The 17,598-nt window shown below is 47.8% G+C and overlaps 1 protein-coding gene, 1 long non-coding RNA gene and 1 pseudogene across 2 annotated transcripts in view; all 3 read left to right on the forward strand.

The window, feature by feature from the left end:
- Window positions 1–11,940, forward strand: part of TCF20 (transcription factor 20) — a 151,094-nt gene extending 139,154 nt beyond the window's left edge. The window contains exon 5 of the mRNA XM_075067788.1: window positions 11,794–11,940. Coding sequence (XP_074923889.1) covers window positions 11,794–11,859 — 66 coding nt within the window. The 3' untranslated portion in view covers window positions 11,860–11,940. The remainder of the gene's footprint in view (window positions 1–11,793) is intronic.
- On the forward strand, window positions 3,921–4,314 carry LOC142047102 (uncharacterized). The gene is made up of 2 exons (XR_012656264.1): window positions 3,921–4,054; window positions 4,209–4,314. It is a non-coding gene; the product is annotated as an uncharacterized LOC142047102 (long non-coding RNA).
- Window positions 11,941–13,445: 1,505 nt separating the features above from the next.
- On the forward strand, window positions 13,446–16,672 carry LOC116838146 (cytochrome P450 2D17-like; annotated as a pseudogene).
- The last annotated feature ends 926 nt before the right edge of the window (window positions 16,673–17,598 follow it).

The following is a 17,598-nucleotide window of genomic DNA, read 5'->3' on the forward strand; positions in this document are numbered from 1 at the left end:
CACAGCACCTTCGTATTATTCCCAGAGGGAGCAAGAAACATGTTGCATCAGGTCTGGCCAGGTTTGACTTTACTGTCCTGGGATTATGCAACCAGAGAGACCATCAGCCTTCCTCCTTGTAAAATTCAAGGCAATCACACCTGTTGGTTTTCCACCACTGGAAATTTTCATGCACACACCACGGATTCAATGGGAACTTGGGTTGGGGCGCTTAAAATTGATTGAGATAGTTGTTAGCCCGGAAGTTCCAGTGCAGTCACGAGAGGTTTTAGGTGTCCCCTCAAGGCGATAGTCCAAGTGTTGGTCAGGGCTTGAACCCTCATAGAGAGAGACTTGCCAGATTGACGAACTGTGAGTTGAGCGCCGGAGGGAACATCTGGGAAAGGGGGCCCTTTGTGTTTCACACCTTGCGGAAGCAGCGGGCATGGTTCACAGTTCCAATAAGACAGGATACTGGGCGATACAGCACCAATTGGTCTGACGCCGTTAATGGCCTATTTCGTATGCTAAATGAAATTATATGCCACTCGAGATTCCCCATGGTGGACAGGTGGAGTAATTTCTGATCCTGATTCTGGTAAGACGTTTTGTAATGAAATAAATTACAGTAAAGATTCCTCATTATCCATGGAGTGGAATGCCCAATACACTAACAACAGCACTAAGTTGCTTAGAATCATGAGACTCAAATAATGGTACAGTTCTGATGGGTTACCATCAATGTTTATCTGCATATGTAGAGGATATGGATAGTCTCCATCTGCTGTGCGCTCAGGGACTCTTTACAAAGAATGTCACATTTTTGAACTCTTCGAAGCTTTCTGCAAACTTTCTGAATTTCCTCTTGCCTGTTAAAGGCGGGGGGGGGGGGGAAGGGCGCGGTTTCAAGGAATGCCATATGGGAAGAACCTGTTTGCTTCCATATGTGGCATCTCCTTGGACCGGCGCCCGCCGCCCCCCCCCCCCGCCCTTTACCAGGCAGGAGGAGAATTCAGAAAGTTTGCAGAAAGCTTCGAAGAGCCCAAAAATGTGACATTCTTTGTAAAGAATCCCTGAGCAGAAAACCAGGCAGATGGAGACTATCCAAATCCTCTTGACATATAGGCAGATAAACATGATTGGTAACCCATCACAACGTACCAATTATGAGTCTCAATGGTCTAACAATACTTAGTTGCGTGTTGCGTAGGTTGTATTGGCATCAATCGTGGAAATAACATGAGGAATCTACCTGTAATTTATTCCTTACAAAACATCCTGACAGAACAGGATCGAGATTACCTCACGCGTGTCCGCCACTGGGGCGATCTCGAGTGGCAATATATTCTGATTCCTGCATAAGAATGGCCGATAGCGGGCGCAGACCAATTGTGCATGTAGCCCAGTATCCTGTCTTATTTGACAGTGACCAGCCATATCGCATTGGCGGCTCATAGTCATCCTGCTATCAACCAATACCCCAAGGTCCTTCTCCTCCTCTGTCGCTTCCAACTGATGCGTCCCCAATGTATATCTAAAATTCTTATTATTAATCCCTAAGTGCATGACCTTTAAGGTCAGAAGGGACCATTATGATCATCTAGCCTGACCTTCTGCACAACACAGGCCACAGACTCTCACCCACCCACTCCTGTATCAAACCTATGTCTGAGCTACTGAAGTCCTCAAATCATGGTTTAAAACGTCAAGATGCAGAGAATCTGGATCTCTCCTTAGGAGAAACTAAATCAAGCAACAGGGCTGCTACCACTTCCTTTGAGGAGTCTTAGATGTTTGAGCCCAGGCTCTGACACCCAACCCCTTCTCCAGGCTTCAGAGCCTGAGCCTGGCATAAGGGCATCTCACTACCACCTGCTTTTAGCGTGAGGGAGCCTTATCTGGCCTTATCTCCAACTCCACTGGTCCCAGGCAACACAAGCACTCCCCTCTAGGTCTGTGCAAGCTCTGCTATTTCTCTGCAGGCTAGTGATAGGCCCATGTACACTGAGCCCTCTGAGCATCTCCCTGCAGTGTCCAGCCCCTGTTCCACTGGACTTTCACAATGTTCACAGCTTTGCTGCTCCCAAACAAGCAGTGCACATCCTCTTGCCGCTTTCACCTCAGATCATTGATCCGTTGAACACGCGGCACTCAGACACATTTGTAGTGAAAACAAGTAAACGTTTCTTTAACAAAGTACAGTGATTTGAGAAGTAGCAAGTCGAAGTATTGGAAGTAAATGGCTTACATATAAAATAAAATCATAACATGCTTTCTAGACCCTACACTTATTTAACTAGTTACTTTTCTGTCTTGTAGAGCAAAGTTCCCCCAAAACCCTTCCAGTATCTTACAGCCAGGCTTGGTTGTGATCTTCCATGAGACAAGCCATGCTGCCAGCTTGTCTTCTCAGTGGAAAGATGCACAGGGTGTGTCTCTTTGCCCTCAGTTATATCCCTAGTCCACCGTCCTTACTTGTAAATCGGATGCCGCTCAGCACCCATGGGTGGTTTTTTTTTTCCTGTGTGCTCCTTTCTTGTCGATTTCACTATCTCTTGATTAGTGTTTGGCTCAGTCTGAGGCTAGGGCTCCACTGGGGCACAGCCACTACACAATACACACCTGACCAGGTGGAGAGAGAGAAGTGTGAGGGCAGAGGGAAGAGACGAGCATATTTTTCACCTTCTGGTGACCAGTCTTAACTCTCAGACCTTGAACATAATTTTTCAGTACAGATATGTAACTTTTTAAATATCATCCAGACATGCATCCTGCAAAGAACATGCCAACCAGACCATTACTGGCTGTGGGCAGAGACCTCATGTTTCACTTTTTAGTGAATACTATACATCTATCTTATCTGGGGGATTCCTGTCAAACTCTGTGCACCGTTGTGCCCTCTGCCAGTTGGCATCAGGAGGTGCCCGGCTCACACCCTACTATTGCATTATCAGAAGTTTTGCCTTCTATAGCATAAAAAATAACATCCCCTAGATGGTAGCAAGTATATTTTTAAAGAAGGTGCAAGGAGCTCTGATCTCGACACACAAGATCCTCAGACAGTGGTGGGTGCAGGAAGTGGATTTCAGCTTCTGGCCAGGGGCTAGCAGATAATTTTTTTCTCTCAGTGAGTAAATCATTTGCCTTCAAGATTTAGTGAAAGCAGGATTTGTCTTTGTAACTTTGTGGGTAGGGCCTCAGATCTAGTTAAACCCATTTTAAGCAACGTCTCAAGGGCTCAGCAAAAGCTGGTTATTAACCAAGTGAGGTGAAACGGTGAAGTTAGGGTGACCAGATAGCAAGTGTGAAAAATCCAGCCGGGGAGGGGGGACGGTAATAGGCGCCTATATAAGAAAAAGTTCCCAATATCAGGACTGTCCCTATAAAATGGAGACATCTAGTCAGTCTAGGTAAGGATTGCTACTTCTGAATAGTATCAGAGGGGTAGCCATGTTAGTCTGTATCCACAAAAACAATGAGGAATCTGGTGGCACCTTAAAGACTAACAGATTTATTTGGGCATACGCTTTCATGGGTAAAAAACCCACTTCAGATGCATGGAGTGAAAATTACAGATACAGGCATAAATATATATTTATTAATGCTGGTATTTGTAATTTTCACTCCATGCATCTGAAGAAGTGGGTGTTTTACCCATGAAAGCTTATGCCCAAATAAATCTGTTAGTCTTTAAGGTGCCACCGGACTCCTTGTTGTTTTTGTACTTCTGAATACAAGAGGCAATTAAAGCCCTAGGAGAGACTCATCCTTGCCTATGGACTCAACCTTACAGCTCACACAGGTTCCAGGGGCTCCTTTCTTCCTTATGTTACATACCAGAGATGCTGGAAATGGAGCTATGCCCTTTCATTACTACTCCCCTGCAAGTCTGTATTATCTAGGCAGAGGAGGGACTATAGAGAAATTCTGGCCAGGCAGCTCCAAGCTGTGATGTTGGCAAGAGAGGGGCGGGTGTCTGAGAAATTAACAGAGAGAGAAGGGGAATGAGTGGAGGAAACTAGGGAGACAGAAATAGCAAAGAGTGAGAAAACAGGAGCAGGGAAAAGAGGCAGGGGTGAGAGTTAAAAATACAGAGGGGGGAAGGGGAGAACGATCATGGAGCTGCTCCTGTGGCTCTGGTCCCAGCTTCGATCCTGTGGGAACAACCTCCCAGCACTGGGCATAGCCCTCACAGTCTTCGCTCTGCTATTTGATTTTCTGAAGCGCAGGAAGAGCTGGAGTCGCTACCCACCAGGTCCAACCTCTCTGCCTTTCATTGGGACCATGTTGCAGATCGATTTCCACAACCCGCACCTCTCCTTTACCCAGGTCAGTGACAGAGGGGCTGGAGAGCACAGCTAGGATGACCAGATAGCAAGTGTGAAAAATCAGGATGGGGGTGGGGGGTAATTGGTGTCTTGTTAAGACAAAACTCTGGATATCAGGACTGTCCCTGTAAATCGGGACATCTGGTCACCCTGAGCACAGCGTGTTGGGGAACAGAGCTGGTGTGGGCTGGTGGTTTGTTAATCCAGCTGGTGTGGGCTAGAGGGGTTATTTTACATGCAGGGGATTTTCCAGCACAGTAACAGTCAGTCCCCCTACGGGAGGAGCGGTTGTAACGCTCTGTGATTATTTGCTGTGGCTTTGCTCCGGCTCTAGGGTCCAGAGGGCAACATTTCACTCTCAAGTCCAGTAGAATTCTCTGCAAATGTGATAGCAGTGGAGGAGAGTGATCCCCACTGCACACGTCATATCCACAGGGGAACACCCAGACACACTGACTCAGCAGAAGTGAACAAACCTGTAATCTCCAGTTATACAACTGTAGAATGTGCTTGCTGGCTGTGTCTGCGCTAACAAGAGCACACACCACCTCTGCAGGATTAGTTGTTGCAAGTGCGTGCTTTGTCCTGTCTCCAAGGAAACTACTGATGTAGCTTGAGGCAACTAAATCATATTATGTTTTGTGATTGTAGTTGCCAAACTCCAGAGGCCCCATTTCAAGGCTGGCACCTTTCAACACTCCAGTCAAGGGAAACTGAGTCTGGTTCATGTTTTCACCATGTGGCAGGAAGAGTTTTTGAGTTTCCAGATCAAATCAGATGATGACAATGCTACCAACAACACTTTTGACCTGTAGCTGTTTTAACTCCACATTTGTAGTAACAACATATTATTCCCTTTTCTGTCCCATTTCCATTTCACACAATTTCATTTTCCTTTCTAGTATTTCTCACAGAACGAAAACGAAAACTGCTCCTTTTACTTACAGAATCATAGAAATCAAAGAGAGAAATGGCCTATTTTTATCCACCCCTCTAATTTCTGGTGGTATGCCCTGGAGGGCTTTATCTAGTTTTAATGACCAGCAATGAGGTTTTTATCACATGCCCTAGGAAACTATTCCCCAGTCTGATAGACCTCTCGCTGAGGGTTTTTCTTGATGTCCAGAGTAAATTCTCCATTATTTAGTCTCAATCCATTACTCCTTCATCCAAACCTAAACAATTTCCCTCCATCCTTTGCATTTTTACCTTTCAAATACTTGCAGTCAGAATCATAGTCCCCTTCCTTAGATATTTGACCAGTCTATATATTTAGATCATTTTATTTTCCCTCATGAATCAGCCCATCCAACTCCCTAATCTCTTTTGTGGCTTTTCTCTGAATTCTCTTTTTAATCAGTATCTTTCTGGTAATGAGGTGAATGCCCGGAAAGCTAGGCACTGTTACAGACACGTTCCCCAGTGCCTTATAGAAAAAGACTCTCATCTGCTTGTTACAAAGTGCCTCTTTGTGTGTCATCAGCATTGTTGGCTGATGCCCACGTGGCTTTGAGGAAAGTTACTGTAGAAAAGCTGGAACACGATGCATTGGTTTCTTGTGTTTTTCACATACACATAAAACAACTACTTGTGGTTTTTCTCTTCCTAAATTCTTGGCCCAGAAGGGCATTTTCTCCCATGTGTGCGTACAATCCTCAAGAAATCCCACAAATAGCTGAAAATAGATTAAATTTTGGACCTAAACTATTTGATGATTGCTTTGAATTGTTCTGCTTTGTGCTCTGCAATGCCTGTCTGTCACCAGGGTACAGTGGCCCTGGTGCTCGCTTACATCAGGCACACTCTGTGCTGGTGGAGTGGTGCAAAGTAGCCTCAAAGCCAATGTAGCCAGCCACAGCGTGTTCAGCCAGGACAGAGGGATAATCCAACAGCAATTCCTACATGATGCTTTCCTGTAGCCAAGGGGCATGGGCCAGGGTTCCCCTGTACCCTGCAGAATCCCAGCTGCTGTAACTGCCTCTCATGGCCATTGAAAACTGCCACAATTTAGAAAGGCCTTCAGGCTAATCTAAATTACTGCAAGGGAGTGGGATGGGACTGGCGCACATGATCAGGAGAGTCCAGAGGTATCTTAAAGAACTTTGCGCTACCCTCTCCAGCGTTGCACCAGACAACTGTTAGCTGCAGGAAAGGATCAAGGTTAGTAATTACAAAACTCAGTTTTGCAGCCAAGAATGTCATTCTCAATGAAGTTTACTTGGTTTGCTTTGGTCTAAGACCTGAAAGTTGTTGGGCACTGTCTGAAAACCTGCAATTCCATAGGTGCCCCCTCCTCAAGTTTCCCTGAGTGTGGAAAAAGGGCAGGACTTTTATGCTTCCCCTTTCCAGGCATGTCTGGTCTACACACAGTTTTTGTATCGATTTTAATGATTTCAATCAGGGATGTGATTTTTTTTTTCCCTACCAAAATAGTTGAATCACAGCTGCATTCTGGCACTAATCAACACAAAAACCTTTCCCGTTATCTGAGTGTTATTGCCATCTGCCGTAATGCTCAGAACAGCTTTGGCTAGGATGCCTTCATAGTCACATGTCATAGCTGCAATAAGCCATCTTCTGGCTAATGTTTTTGGGGTAATGAACCACCCACGTAGGTTAAGAGATGGGCAAAGAAACGATCATGCTGTTGGGAGGGGCTCAAGAGTGTGAGTGCCTGTCTCAGGGCAGACTGCTAAGCAGGGCAGATACCCCAAACTGTGGTGTGTTACGTAAGCAGATTGCACCGAGCCAGTATCTAATGTGAACTCCTGGACAGGAGTGCTGGAACCTCGATAGAAGTGTATGGGATGGCATGAGGCTCTGCCCCCTCTGTGGCCCTACCTCTCCTCTCCTCTCATCCCCTGAGGCCCTGCCCTCTTTGTGCCTCCACCCCCTGCTCCTTCTCTTTTCCCTGAGGCCCTGCCTCCATGCCAGGCTGGAAGCCCAAGCCTGGCTGTGGTAAGAGCCACCCAGGAAGCCCGGGCCACTGTGGGGAGCGCCCCCCTGACCCTTCCCCCCCCCCCATTCCAGCACCCCTGCTCCTGTATCACTGTAACAGGCTTACCATGGAGTCTCAGACAGTCCCCTTAGAATCTCCAGTCTATCTTGCCACCCAGATGAACTGGACTTACTGATAAATGGTCACCAAAAAAATCACACCACATTCAGGTTATTCCTGTCACTTACCCCAGATCAGTTGATACCCTAGATCTTACAGCAAAGACAACACCTGTAGCCAATCCTGTAATAAATGATCTGAAGGTTTGTTAACTAGGAAAAAGAAATGACAGAGTTATTTTCAGGTTCAAGCAAGCAAACATATACTTGCAAATAAGTTATCATCTAAATCTAAGAGTGACTGAGTTGCAGTGACATGTTTATTCAAAGTGTCTTTCAGGGCGGACCCAGCAGGCAGCCCTGGGGATCTCTAGCAGTGTCGCAGTTCAGATAGCCAAACAGATGGAAAATTTTCCTGTGACTTTGTTTTATTTCCTTCATTCAGCTTCCAAGTCCACAGAACAAGCCTCCTTGCACATGGCATTTCCAAGGTGGGATAGGGCCGGGCCGTTAGCCAGTCCTTTGTATTGCAATGTTCCTTGACCCAGCTGATTTTGACAGTCCTCCTCGATGTGGGGAGGGAGGATTCCTGTGCCTGGATTCACAAGTCCAGAGCAGCCATTTGCTAAGTTATAAAGCAAAACTTAAATATTTTCTTATGGTGCGGAACACAGGCACCGCAAGTGAGATTAACGCCTGCAGCAACTCTCAAGCATTTCACAGAGTCTAAACACTACATACATTCTTGTAAGACTAATACCTATTTTGAGCAAACTAACATACAGGTAAACTGGTCTGGTCTCCAGCGATGAGTTTGTTAGTTCTTAGCTAATGTCTGCAACTTGGGCAAGAACTGGCACCTCATTTGCCAGCATCACAGGAAACGCCCCCCCCCAATCCCTTATGTCAATAATTTTATTTTTTGTGTATCTGTAGCCAGCACTACTAGACCCTCTGTCAGATTTCATAAAATAAGCAAGGTTGGGCCTAGTCAGTACTTGAATGGGATATTTCCTATGCAAAGCCATGTGTTGCAGGAATTAGTGCAGAAAGCTCTCTGTGTTGGTGTGTAAACCGGTCGTGCTGGGGCTCGTCCCCCTCAGGTGCGGCGGGGAGCCAGGGCGCCTCCTTACACACAGCAGTCTGCGACGTTGGGCCACCTCGGCCGGGTATAGGGACGGAGGAGACCGGTAACAGAGGCGAGCCCAAGCACGGTGTCTAAGCACGGTGTCTAAGCCCGGCCCTTGGGCAGGGCAGGCAGCAAATGGTTCAGGCTCAGCTCCTGCACTCAGGGGCTGAGCAAACACAGTACAACCAGTGAGTCTATAGAGAAGGCCTCCTCAGGCCCGGGAGAGGGGGAATCTGCCACCCTTGGACGGGTGGCAGGGGGGACGCAGACCCTCCCACTCCACTGCGTCCCAGCCCGGGGCCCTAGCAGCAGCAAGGGTTTGCTGCCATCAGTGGGGAATCCTGGCTGCAACACACTGACGTGGGTTCACAGTCCCCAGGAGCCAGACTGGGGTCGGCTACCCCCGGGCTACTTCCAATTCCCCCCTCTCCCTGTACCTGGCCTCCGCTGGTGTAGTTCGGGGGGTCCCAGACCATGGGTTCCTCTGGATACTGGGAGGCAGGACACTCCAACGGCTCCCCCGGATAGTGAGCACAGGGCAGGTCAGGCTGGGGGTCCTCCGGATACCGGGCACGAGGCAGGTCCGGCCAGCGCTCCTCCGGATAGCGAGCGCAGGGCAGGTCAGGCTGGGGGTCCTCTGGATAGCAAGGGCAGGTCAGGTTGGGGGTCCTCCGGATACCGGGCACGAGGCAGATCCGGCCAGCGCTCCTCCGGATAGCGCGCGCAGGGCAGGTCAGGCTGGCGGTCCTCTGGATACCGGGCACGAGGCAGATTGGGCCCAGTGGGAGCTTGGGCCTCAGCGTCTGTCCTCTTCAGCGGCTGGCCCCCAACAGAGCTCTGGGGCCGGGCTTTTATACTTCCTGTCCCGCCCCTTGACTTCCAGGGGGCAGGGACAGGTGGTGTTGGCTCCACCCACGGAGGTGCCTGCTCTGGCTCGTCCCCATCAGGTGCGGTGGGGAGCCAGGGCGCCTCCTTACATGGTGGTTCAACCAGTGCCACACCGTGGTTTTAAGGAACAGTGTACGCTTGGGTCTGTTATCTCTGAAGACACCAAAAGAGCTCCTGACCGCTGGTGGTCGTTAACGAGCCCATGACACTTTCACAAGGTCCCTGGCCAAATTTCAACTTGGTTAGTTACACTATGCTGACATAAACTCGTCCTCCACCATCAGCTGACAATGGTGGTATTCTTCTCTCCCTGTGTAAGTGGCTGTGTAGTACTGCTGTGAGTTGTTCCACTCCAGAAGTGGCTGCACATCCGTGATGAGCTAACAAGCCCAACAGAGTGCTCTGAGATCCTTCTAAGTTAGAGAGAGTACAGAAATGCAAGATGATTTTTTCAGGCTTGCTTTCCAGCCTGACTTCCAACAATATGTTTTTCCTTTTTCTTTTCTTGGCAGCTGAGTAAAAAATATGGAAATGTCTTCAGCCTTCAGAACTGCTGGAGTAATCTGATAGTAGTGAATGGATTCAAAGCTGTAAAAGAAGCATTGGTCCAGAAATCAGAGGACTTTGCTGACCGACCATACTTTTCTATATATGAGCACTTGGGTTACGGAGAGAATTCGGAAGGCAAGTACCTTGGAAACTAACATAGTTTTCTGGCAGTGTTGCAGGGGGACTGGCTGGGTTTATCATTTGAGCTCCAGGAGAGGTTGAAGGGGACTTAGGAAGTGAGCTCCCTCCCTCTCTTGTCCCTCTGCTGATGTTGCTTTTGCTGGAGTCTTCCCCTGACACTACCTCTCGAGAGGAGGAAGTCAGGTTAGATCAAAATGGGGACTCTCCTTCCCAACTGCAGCGCTGCCACAACTACTAAGACGGGCCATCCTGAAATGTTCAGTAGAATGTACGTGCTAATCAATACTGATTGGCTGCCATTGTCAGAACTGGCAGTTTCTTAACCCTCACCATACGTATGTACCTTCCTCGGCTTGTAAAAGAAATAACCTCTTTCTGAGGAACCTCCAGGACTGAAGAGTGAAAGTGGGGGAAGGTAGAAAGAAATGCAACCTAAAAGGGAGGCTTGTTGGGCTGGAATCTTCTCAGGTTATCCCAAAGCACTAACATAACAAAGATTAGATCTGGAAAAATATCTATAGATTCACATATTCTCAACCATAGGCAGCGTGTGAACCCTCCATTGGGGAGACTAGTCCCCTGTCCCAAGCCCCTATTGTGGCCAGAGAAGCGTCGCCCAAGCCACCACCGGCCTGAGCCACCCCAAGCCCAGGCTGGCTGGAGGAGCTCTGAGTCCTCCCACTGGCCCTGGGCCATGGTGGGGAGTATTAGCCTCAGGGCCGGTGCAAGGAAGTTGCGCGCCCTAGGCGAAACTTCCACCTTGTACTGCCCCCAGCTAACCCCCCCCCGCATGGCAGCTAACCCTGCCTGGGGAGATCTCCTGCGGAAACTTAAGACTGCCTGAGTAGCCTGCCCCAGCTCACCTCGGCTCCACCTCCTCCACTGAGCACGTCGGCGCTGCTCTAATTCTCCTCCCCTCCCAGGCTTGCGATGCTGATTGGAGAAGACTTATAGCTGGGCTGTGAGCTCAGCGGAGGAGGCAGAGTGGAGGTGAGCTGGGGCAGGGAGCGGTTCCCTTGTGCACCCCCCCCCTCGTTATTGCGGGCAACCCTCTCCGTGCACCCCACCACCCAGCTCACCTCCACCTCCTCGCCTGAGGGGGCTTTTAGGCACCTCCAACCACTAGGCGCCCTAGGCGGACGCCTAGTTTGCCTAAATGGTTGCACCGGCCCTGGTTAGCCTCCCCCAACCTCCATTACGCACCGCCTGTGTTCTCAGCCTCACCCTGGCCCATACTCTCGCCAATGCAGAGATGTTCCTTATAGTATGTTCTCCAGTGCTTTGTCCAATCCAATTTTCAAGGACTTGTGATGGGGCATCCATTAATTCCTTTGAGAGACTATTGAGTAGTTTAGTAGATCTCATCATTGGGAAATGTTTTCTGACATCCAACCTGAGCCTCACACCCTTAGAGTATAGCATGGCTTAGCTCCATTGACTACATCAGTTTATACCAGCTGCAGATCTGGACCTGAATTTCATGCCCTTACTCCTAGCTATATCTTGGAGCTCCCTGAGTAATCCCTCTCCTTCTGCACTAACCACCTACACCTCTGAAGATGCAATAATAGCTCCCATTAGTTGCCATTTGGCCAAGCAACATTTAGTTTCTTTTATCCTTCCTCAGAAGCCAGTCCCTCCAGCCCTATTTTGTTGCTGTCCAGTGAATGTTGGATGGTGCTTCCCAGAGGTGATTGTCTCTTGTTTATTAATATTTTCCAGGGGTGGTGGTTGCAAGATATGGTCAGGCCTGGAAGGAGCAAAGGAGATTTGCACTCTCCACCTTGAGGAACTTTGGGATGGGAAAGAAATCCCTAGCTCAGCGTGTGACAGAGGAAGCTGGATTTCTATGCTCTGCGATCTCTTCTGAAAAAGGTTTGTGGCATCAAGGGAGATGGGGCAGGGGACCAGTGTAACTTCCATACATAAGAAAATGAAAGATAATATGATAGCCTGACAGATGTTTTAACATGAGAGTTTGTGATGGGAAGTAAAAAAACAAAAAACCAAACAATCCAACATCTTCAATTGAATGTGCAAGGGGAATTTTAGGTTGGTAGAATGTTATTACCTCAGCTGGAATTTGGTGGAGGCATCAACATTAAAACACTTCCAAAACATGCCATGAAGTCTTTAAAGACATCACTTTTATGCCTCAACTTAAAAATGTCTGTAGCAGCCCAGTAACATCTGTCTGTACACAGCAGGCACGGGTTCAGTACTGAGGCAGAGATGAGTACTGTTACCAGCACACAGTTCTCTGTTACTCGCACACTCTAGGGGCACCCACTTTACCCAGTTCTTAGGGCTCAAGATGTAACCCTCTTAATTTAGACACCCACCCATACCCTATTCCTAGGGCTCAGGGCGTACTGTTTGCTGGTTTGCAAGACCTTTTACCAGCGAAAGAGCCTTACACAGTAATAACCTCTATTTTTTAACAATTACCAAGCAGAATACACGTACTATGCATACATTGCTATGCTCACCAGTCCTGGTCAGGCAGGAGGACTTTCCCTGTTGGCCATACAAGGACAGTCTTGTCTGGATTTTGGTTGCTGCATGTCAGGGTTGTGCAGAGGATTCTTTGCAGCTTTGATCTTAGGCTGTGTCTTAATGGTTAAGTCTTCTTCTTCCAAGTCTTTCCTCCTTCTAATCCTTCTGTTCCTTCTTTGCTGGTCTGCTTCTTGGCACCCAGTTTATATAGTGAAACTTGAGTCCTGCTTAGCTATATTAACCAATCATTTTACTAATCAATTCTAAGATATTGCAACAAAATTCTCTAACCAATCAGATCCCGCCACCTTCACTAATTCACACCTAGCAAAATAATTATGTAACAGACAAAAACAAGGAACCAGACAGAGATCAGACAGACAAACAATAGAGATAATACAAGAAAGAAATGAGGATTTGACCACCACGACTAATGATAAGTGATTTCATGCCAGACAGGACGCTATCAAACTAAGTGTTCTTTAACCATCTTAAGATCTGTTTTTTTTAATCTGGCGATAGTGGGTGGTATTAGGACAGGATCGCCTTTTTAACAGCCCGATGTTAATTGTTGTAATGTATTTTAGATGGAATGCGAGGATGTGACTTCTTAGCTAATGGCTGCTGCTTCCTAATATGGCTGCAGACAAAGGCCTTTAGTCAGTACCACTGACTGAATCTGCAGCACAATCCTGAAATTAAGATTTCCATGGTGATCTCTCTTCCAAGTATTGACCAGGCCCAACCCTGTTAGTATGAGAGGCATCTTTAACTTCCCCAGGTTACATGAGCATGGACTTGAAATTGGTTTTTGGAAGCAGTTTTCAAAGGTTACAGGTTCTTGCCCAGTATGTTCATGCAGCGAGGGGGAGGCTACAATGATGTTGTACCTCCTAATGTCTTTGTTTGGTCCTGTATGTTTTTCATGTAATCCTTTTGATCCACATTTTCTTATAAACAACGCAGTTAGCAATGTGATCTGCTCCCTCGTCTATGGCGAGCACTTTGACTATGACAATAAGAAATTTCAGAGATTGCTGCATTTGAACAGACCTTAAATGAAGAAGCTGGATTCCTGCCCCAGGTAACTCAGCATGTATGATTTGGTCGGTAAGAAGCTGCCATTTGATTGATCAGTAAGATTGTAGTTTAGTGATTCTTTTCTGGGAGTCATGGGCTGTGGTTTTCCCTCTCTCACTGTGTTATCTTAGCTCCTTTTCGTAGTACCTTGGCTGCTGCGCATCCCTGGAGTGCCACAGAGAGTCTTCCGATCCCAAAAGGCGGTCCTTGACTTCACAAATGAGCTTGTGAAGGAGCACAGGACGACCTGGAATCCTACCGAAAAGAGAGATTTCACTGATGCTTTTCTACAGGAGATAGAGAAGGTAGGAGGAGAACAGCAGGTGTAGATCTCATTGGCTCTGTGAAGATATTAGTGACGGGAACCCTCCCTGTTAGCTTCCCTTGTCCCTCGTTGTCAAGTTTTTACAAGCAAAATCCTTTTGCTAATAGAACTGCTATGAACAGCTCACTGTTCTATTTCTTCTGGTTTTCCCTTATCTAGTGAGTCTAATGAGTTCACGCTCAGAAATCAGCTGAAGAATAGGCTGATAGCTGGAACTTTGTACTGAGGCAGTGCCCCACTCCTAGTGGGTGCTGTGCCTGGCTCCTTAGCTCTCTTGGCCGTGAAACAGCCCTAACATAAGCCGACCATGTACAGTTTAGAGACACTTCTTTTTAATAGTTTGACAAAGGTCATAGTGAAGACTTCCTTCATCCTTCCAAGTCACAGCTTCGTTGAAAGGCAGGCTGCTGGGAATTCCTGGCTGGAAAAATGTTCCAGAACAAAAACCTGATCTGTTTTTATATCCTTCTAGAACAGGTGGTTGCAAAATTGAAAGAATGAAACATGTTGTTTTTGACAGAATTTCATTCAGAAAAAATCAAAATGCAACATTTTGATGGGCTTGAAACATTCTGTTTTGAGGTCAGAACAGCACATTTCAATTTTTTATTTATTTTATGGTTTGTTTTATTTTATGGTATTTTTAAAATGTTGATTAACCTGAAACCTTTTTTAAAAACGTTCATTTTGTGGGAAGTTTCTAAATGTCAACTTCTTGTTCTGAGTCGCAAATAAAGCAAATTACATTTTAATTGGCTTTTAAATAGCATATTAGTTATTGCCCATGTTAAGTCTATGTCCAAATTTATAAAATTGCTCTGAGAAAATCTAGATAAGAAACCCTTATGGTACTACCTGGAATTTCTGACCTGATCCAGTGTGAGTGATCAAACTAACGTCTTGTGGTTGCAGAGGCACAAATCTCTAAGACTGACTGGAGACCCTCCTTTAACTCTGGTGGTAAGAGACTGTGCGCAGAGTTTCCAGCGCGTATGCTGAGTGTACTGAGCACCATCAGCCAGTGTGAGTCTGCCGTGCCTGGGTATTCCTCCTCCTCCTCCACCATAAGCTCTTTCAGGTGCCTTAGTGGTGCTGGAACTGGAACTGGCCACAACCGCTGGCTTGAATTAGTGATAACAAACACCAAATACATGGTTTCCATCATCAACACTCCCACTATAAAAATTATTCCAACACCCGTGGACTTTGGAGGGTCAGAAAGTGCCGCTGAAATGTCCACCAGCGCCTCATGGAAACTCAGCCTCATTTCTGACACAGGCAGGACAGCGCAAGCAAGAAAAGTTCTTGAAAAGGGGCTTCTTCCATGTTGCTCAGCAGGCAGTTTTGACAGGCTGGTCAAACTTCCTGTAATGTGCAGGGTGGGCAGTAAAGCTTTCCCACAGTCAGGGCTAGAGCAGCCACATTCTGAGAGAGTGTTAGGGAGCGTGGAATATAGCTGGTTTCACTCGGCTCTGTCTGCTACAGTGTGGATGCCAGAGGTTCATGCCTGTCCTAGAATATTCTTAACCTAGGGTTGACAATCAGCGTAGGCTTCTGCAGGGTTAGTCGATAATTGTTTGTCAAGGTCCAAATTTCTTGGTCAGGGTATAGGCAAGGTCCCAACTGCAGAGAAAAATAAATAATAATAATAATAAGTAAATTAAAAGATTTCAGGGTCTGTTCAAAAGCATCTAGCAGTCCAGATTTGGCCTGCCATCCACCTACCGACTACCCCAGTGTAGATGCTCAAGCACTGGGTTCTCTAACGCAGTGTGAAGGAAAAGATGGTAGACATACCCTGTGTTTTTGGAGCAGAAGGTCCTGAGTTTTATTCCTGATGAAGTCTATGATGTGTGGGACAAATTATTACCTTGAAATGCATGCAACCAAGGAACCTTTACGGCATGTGTTGTCATATGCACGTGTTACGCTGCACTCTGCAAACAATTCAACCTTTCAGTCTGAGAATATGAATTACCATTATCTACCCGTCTGCTCCTGTCTCCTCAATAAAAATCTAAGGTCAAATCACACTCTCTTTTGTTCCCTTCAGGCCAAAGAGCACGCGGGGAGCAGATTCAATGACAACAACCTTCGTGTGGTAACATTTGACTTGTTTAGTGCTGGCACTGAGACCACCTCCACCACCCTGTGCTGGGCATTGCTGTACCTGCTTCTCCATCCTGACATCCAGTGTAAGCAAGAGGACTGGTGAAGATGTGACCGGTTCTCCCAACCCTGCATCTTCCACTGAGATAGGGTGATCAGATCGCAAGAGTGAAATGCCACACAGCTCCCCTGGATCCACTATGCCCAAAGCCCCCCTTCAACCCTTTCACCACAAATACACAGTGCTGTGCACACACACCCTGCCCAGTGCCCCCCTGCCCACAGCCCCACCACAGCTGCCCAGCACCCCACACAGAACCCCCCACTCGCTATTTTCCCAATACACACAGATTTCCCCTCCCTCCCTTTCTTCCTCCCTCCCAGTGCCCTTCCCCACAGCACCACCACCACAACTACACAATGCCCCACACAGACCTGCACTGCCCAGAGCCCTGACACACACAAACCTCCCCCACTGGGCAGTGCCCTCCACACCCTTACAGCCCTGCACCCCCCACACACCGCCCAGACACTCACTCCATCACACCCTGCCCCCTTCCCTGGTGACACTCATCAGCCCTGTTTCTGGCTCCTGGGCAAGGGGGGTCTCCAGACTCTCCGTGTGCTGCACCCGCCACAAGCGCAAGCTCCGTGGCTCCCATTGGCTGGGAAAAGTGTCAGTGGGAGCTGCTGGACCTGCAGAGCCGGGCTTATAGGCACCGGCAACATGCAGAAGCACTGCCTCCCCCGCCCTAAGAGTCCGAGGGGCCTGCCAGGTGGAAGATGGGGAGTCCTAGTGGTGCTCACTTGGGATGGCTCCTGTCCTGGGAAGCATTCAGCAGGCTGGTCCCTCCGGCTCCTAGGGTTGTGGGTCAGGTCGGGTGGAGGGGGGATGGAGGGCTCTCTGCCCACACCCTGTGCCTGAAAGCCCCGCCCCTGCAGCATGTGATGCTCCTGCCAGTGGGTGGGCGCCAGGAGCTCCCCCAGGAAGCAGTGCTGAATGATGTAAGGTTGGAATGCGGAACAAGTCCCCTAAAATCGGGACACCCCCAATAATATTGGGACATCTGGTCACCCTACACTGAGAACTTCTTAGCATCTGCTGTCACCTTTGTGTTCTGGCCATATGAAGCTGCCAGAGCAGCAGTCACAGCAGTGATTGGGGAAATAATTCCACTGGAAAACTCTCTGAGGGGGAGAGCTAAGGCCTGTGGCAAGGGAGAAGGGAGAGAGAAAGCTCCTGATAAAGATTTCAGTGTGAGAGGGAGCGCTCACCATTTTTCTTCATGACAAGTACACTCTGAGACCCTCGTAGGTACTTGGTAACTCTTCCTTCTCTTAGGGTCTCCATAGGGATAAATACTAACCTGCTTAAATGTGCTAACGCCGGAGGCACAAGTGGGTCAAATACAGTATTAAGGTGGGACGTCTCTAACAATGAGCTTATTAGCCCATAGCACAGAGGATGACTATGTAAGTTGGGCTGAGTAACCGAAGATGAGCGTACTCTCCTTCAG

The sequence above is a fragment of the Chelonoidis abingdonii genome, chromosome 1 (assembly GCF_003597395.2).
Source record: "Chelonoidis abingdonii isolate Lonesome George chromosome 1, CheloAbing_2.0, whole genome shotgun sequence".
Classification (NCBI taxonomy): Eukaryota; Metazoa; Chordata; order Testudines; family Testudinidae; genus Chelonoidis; species Chelonoidis abingdonii.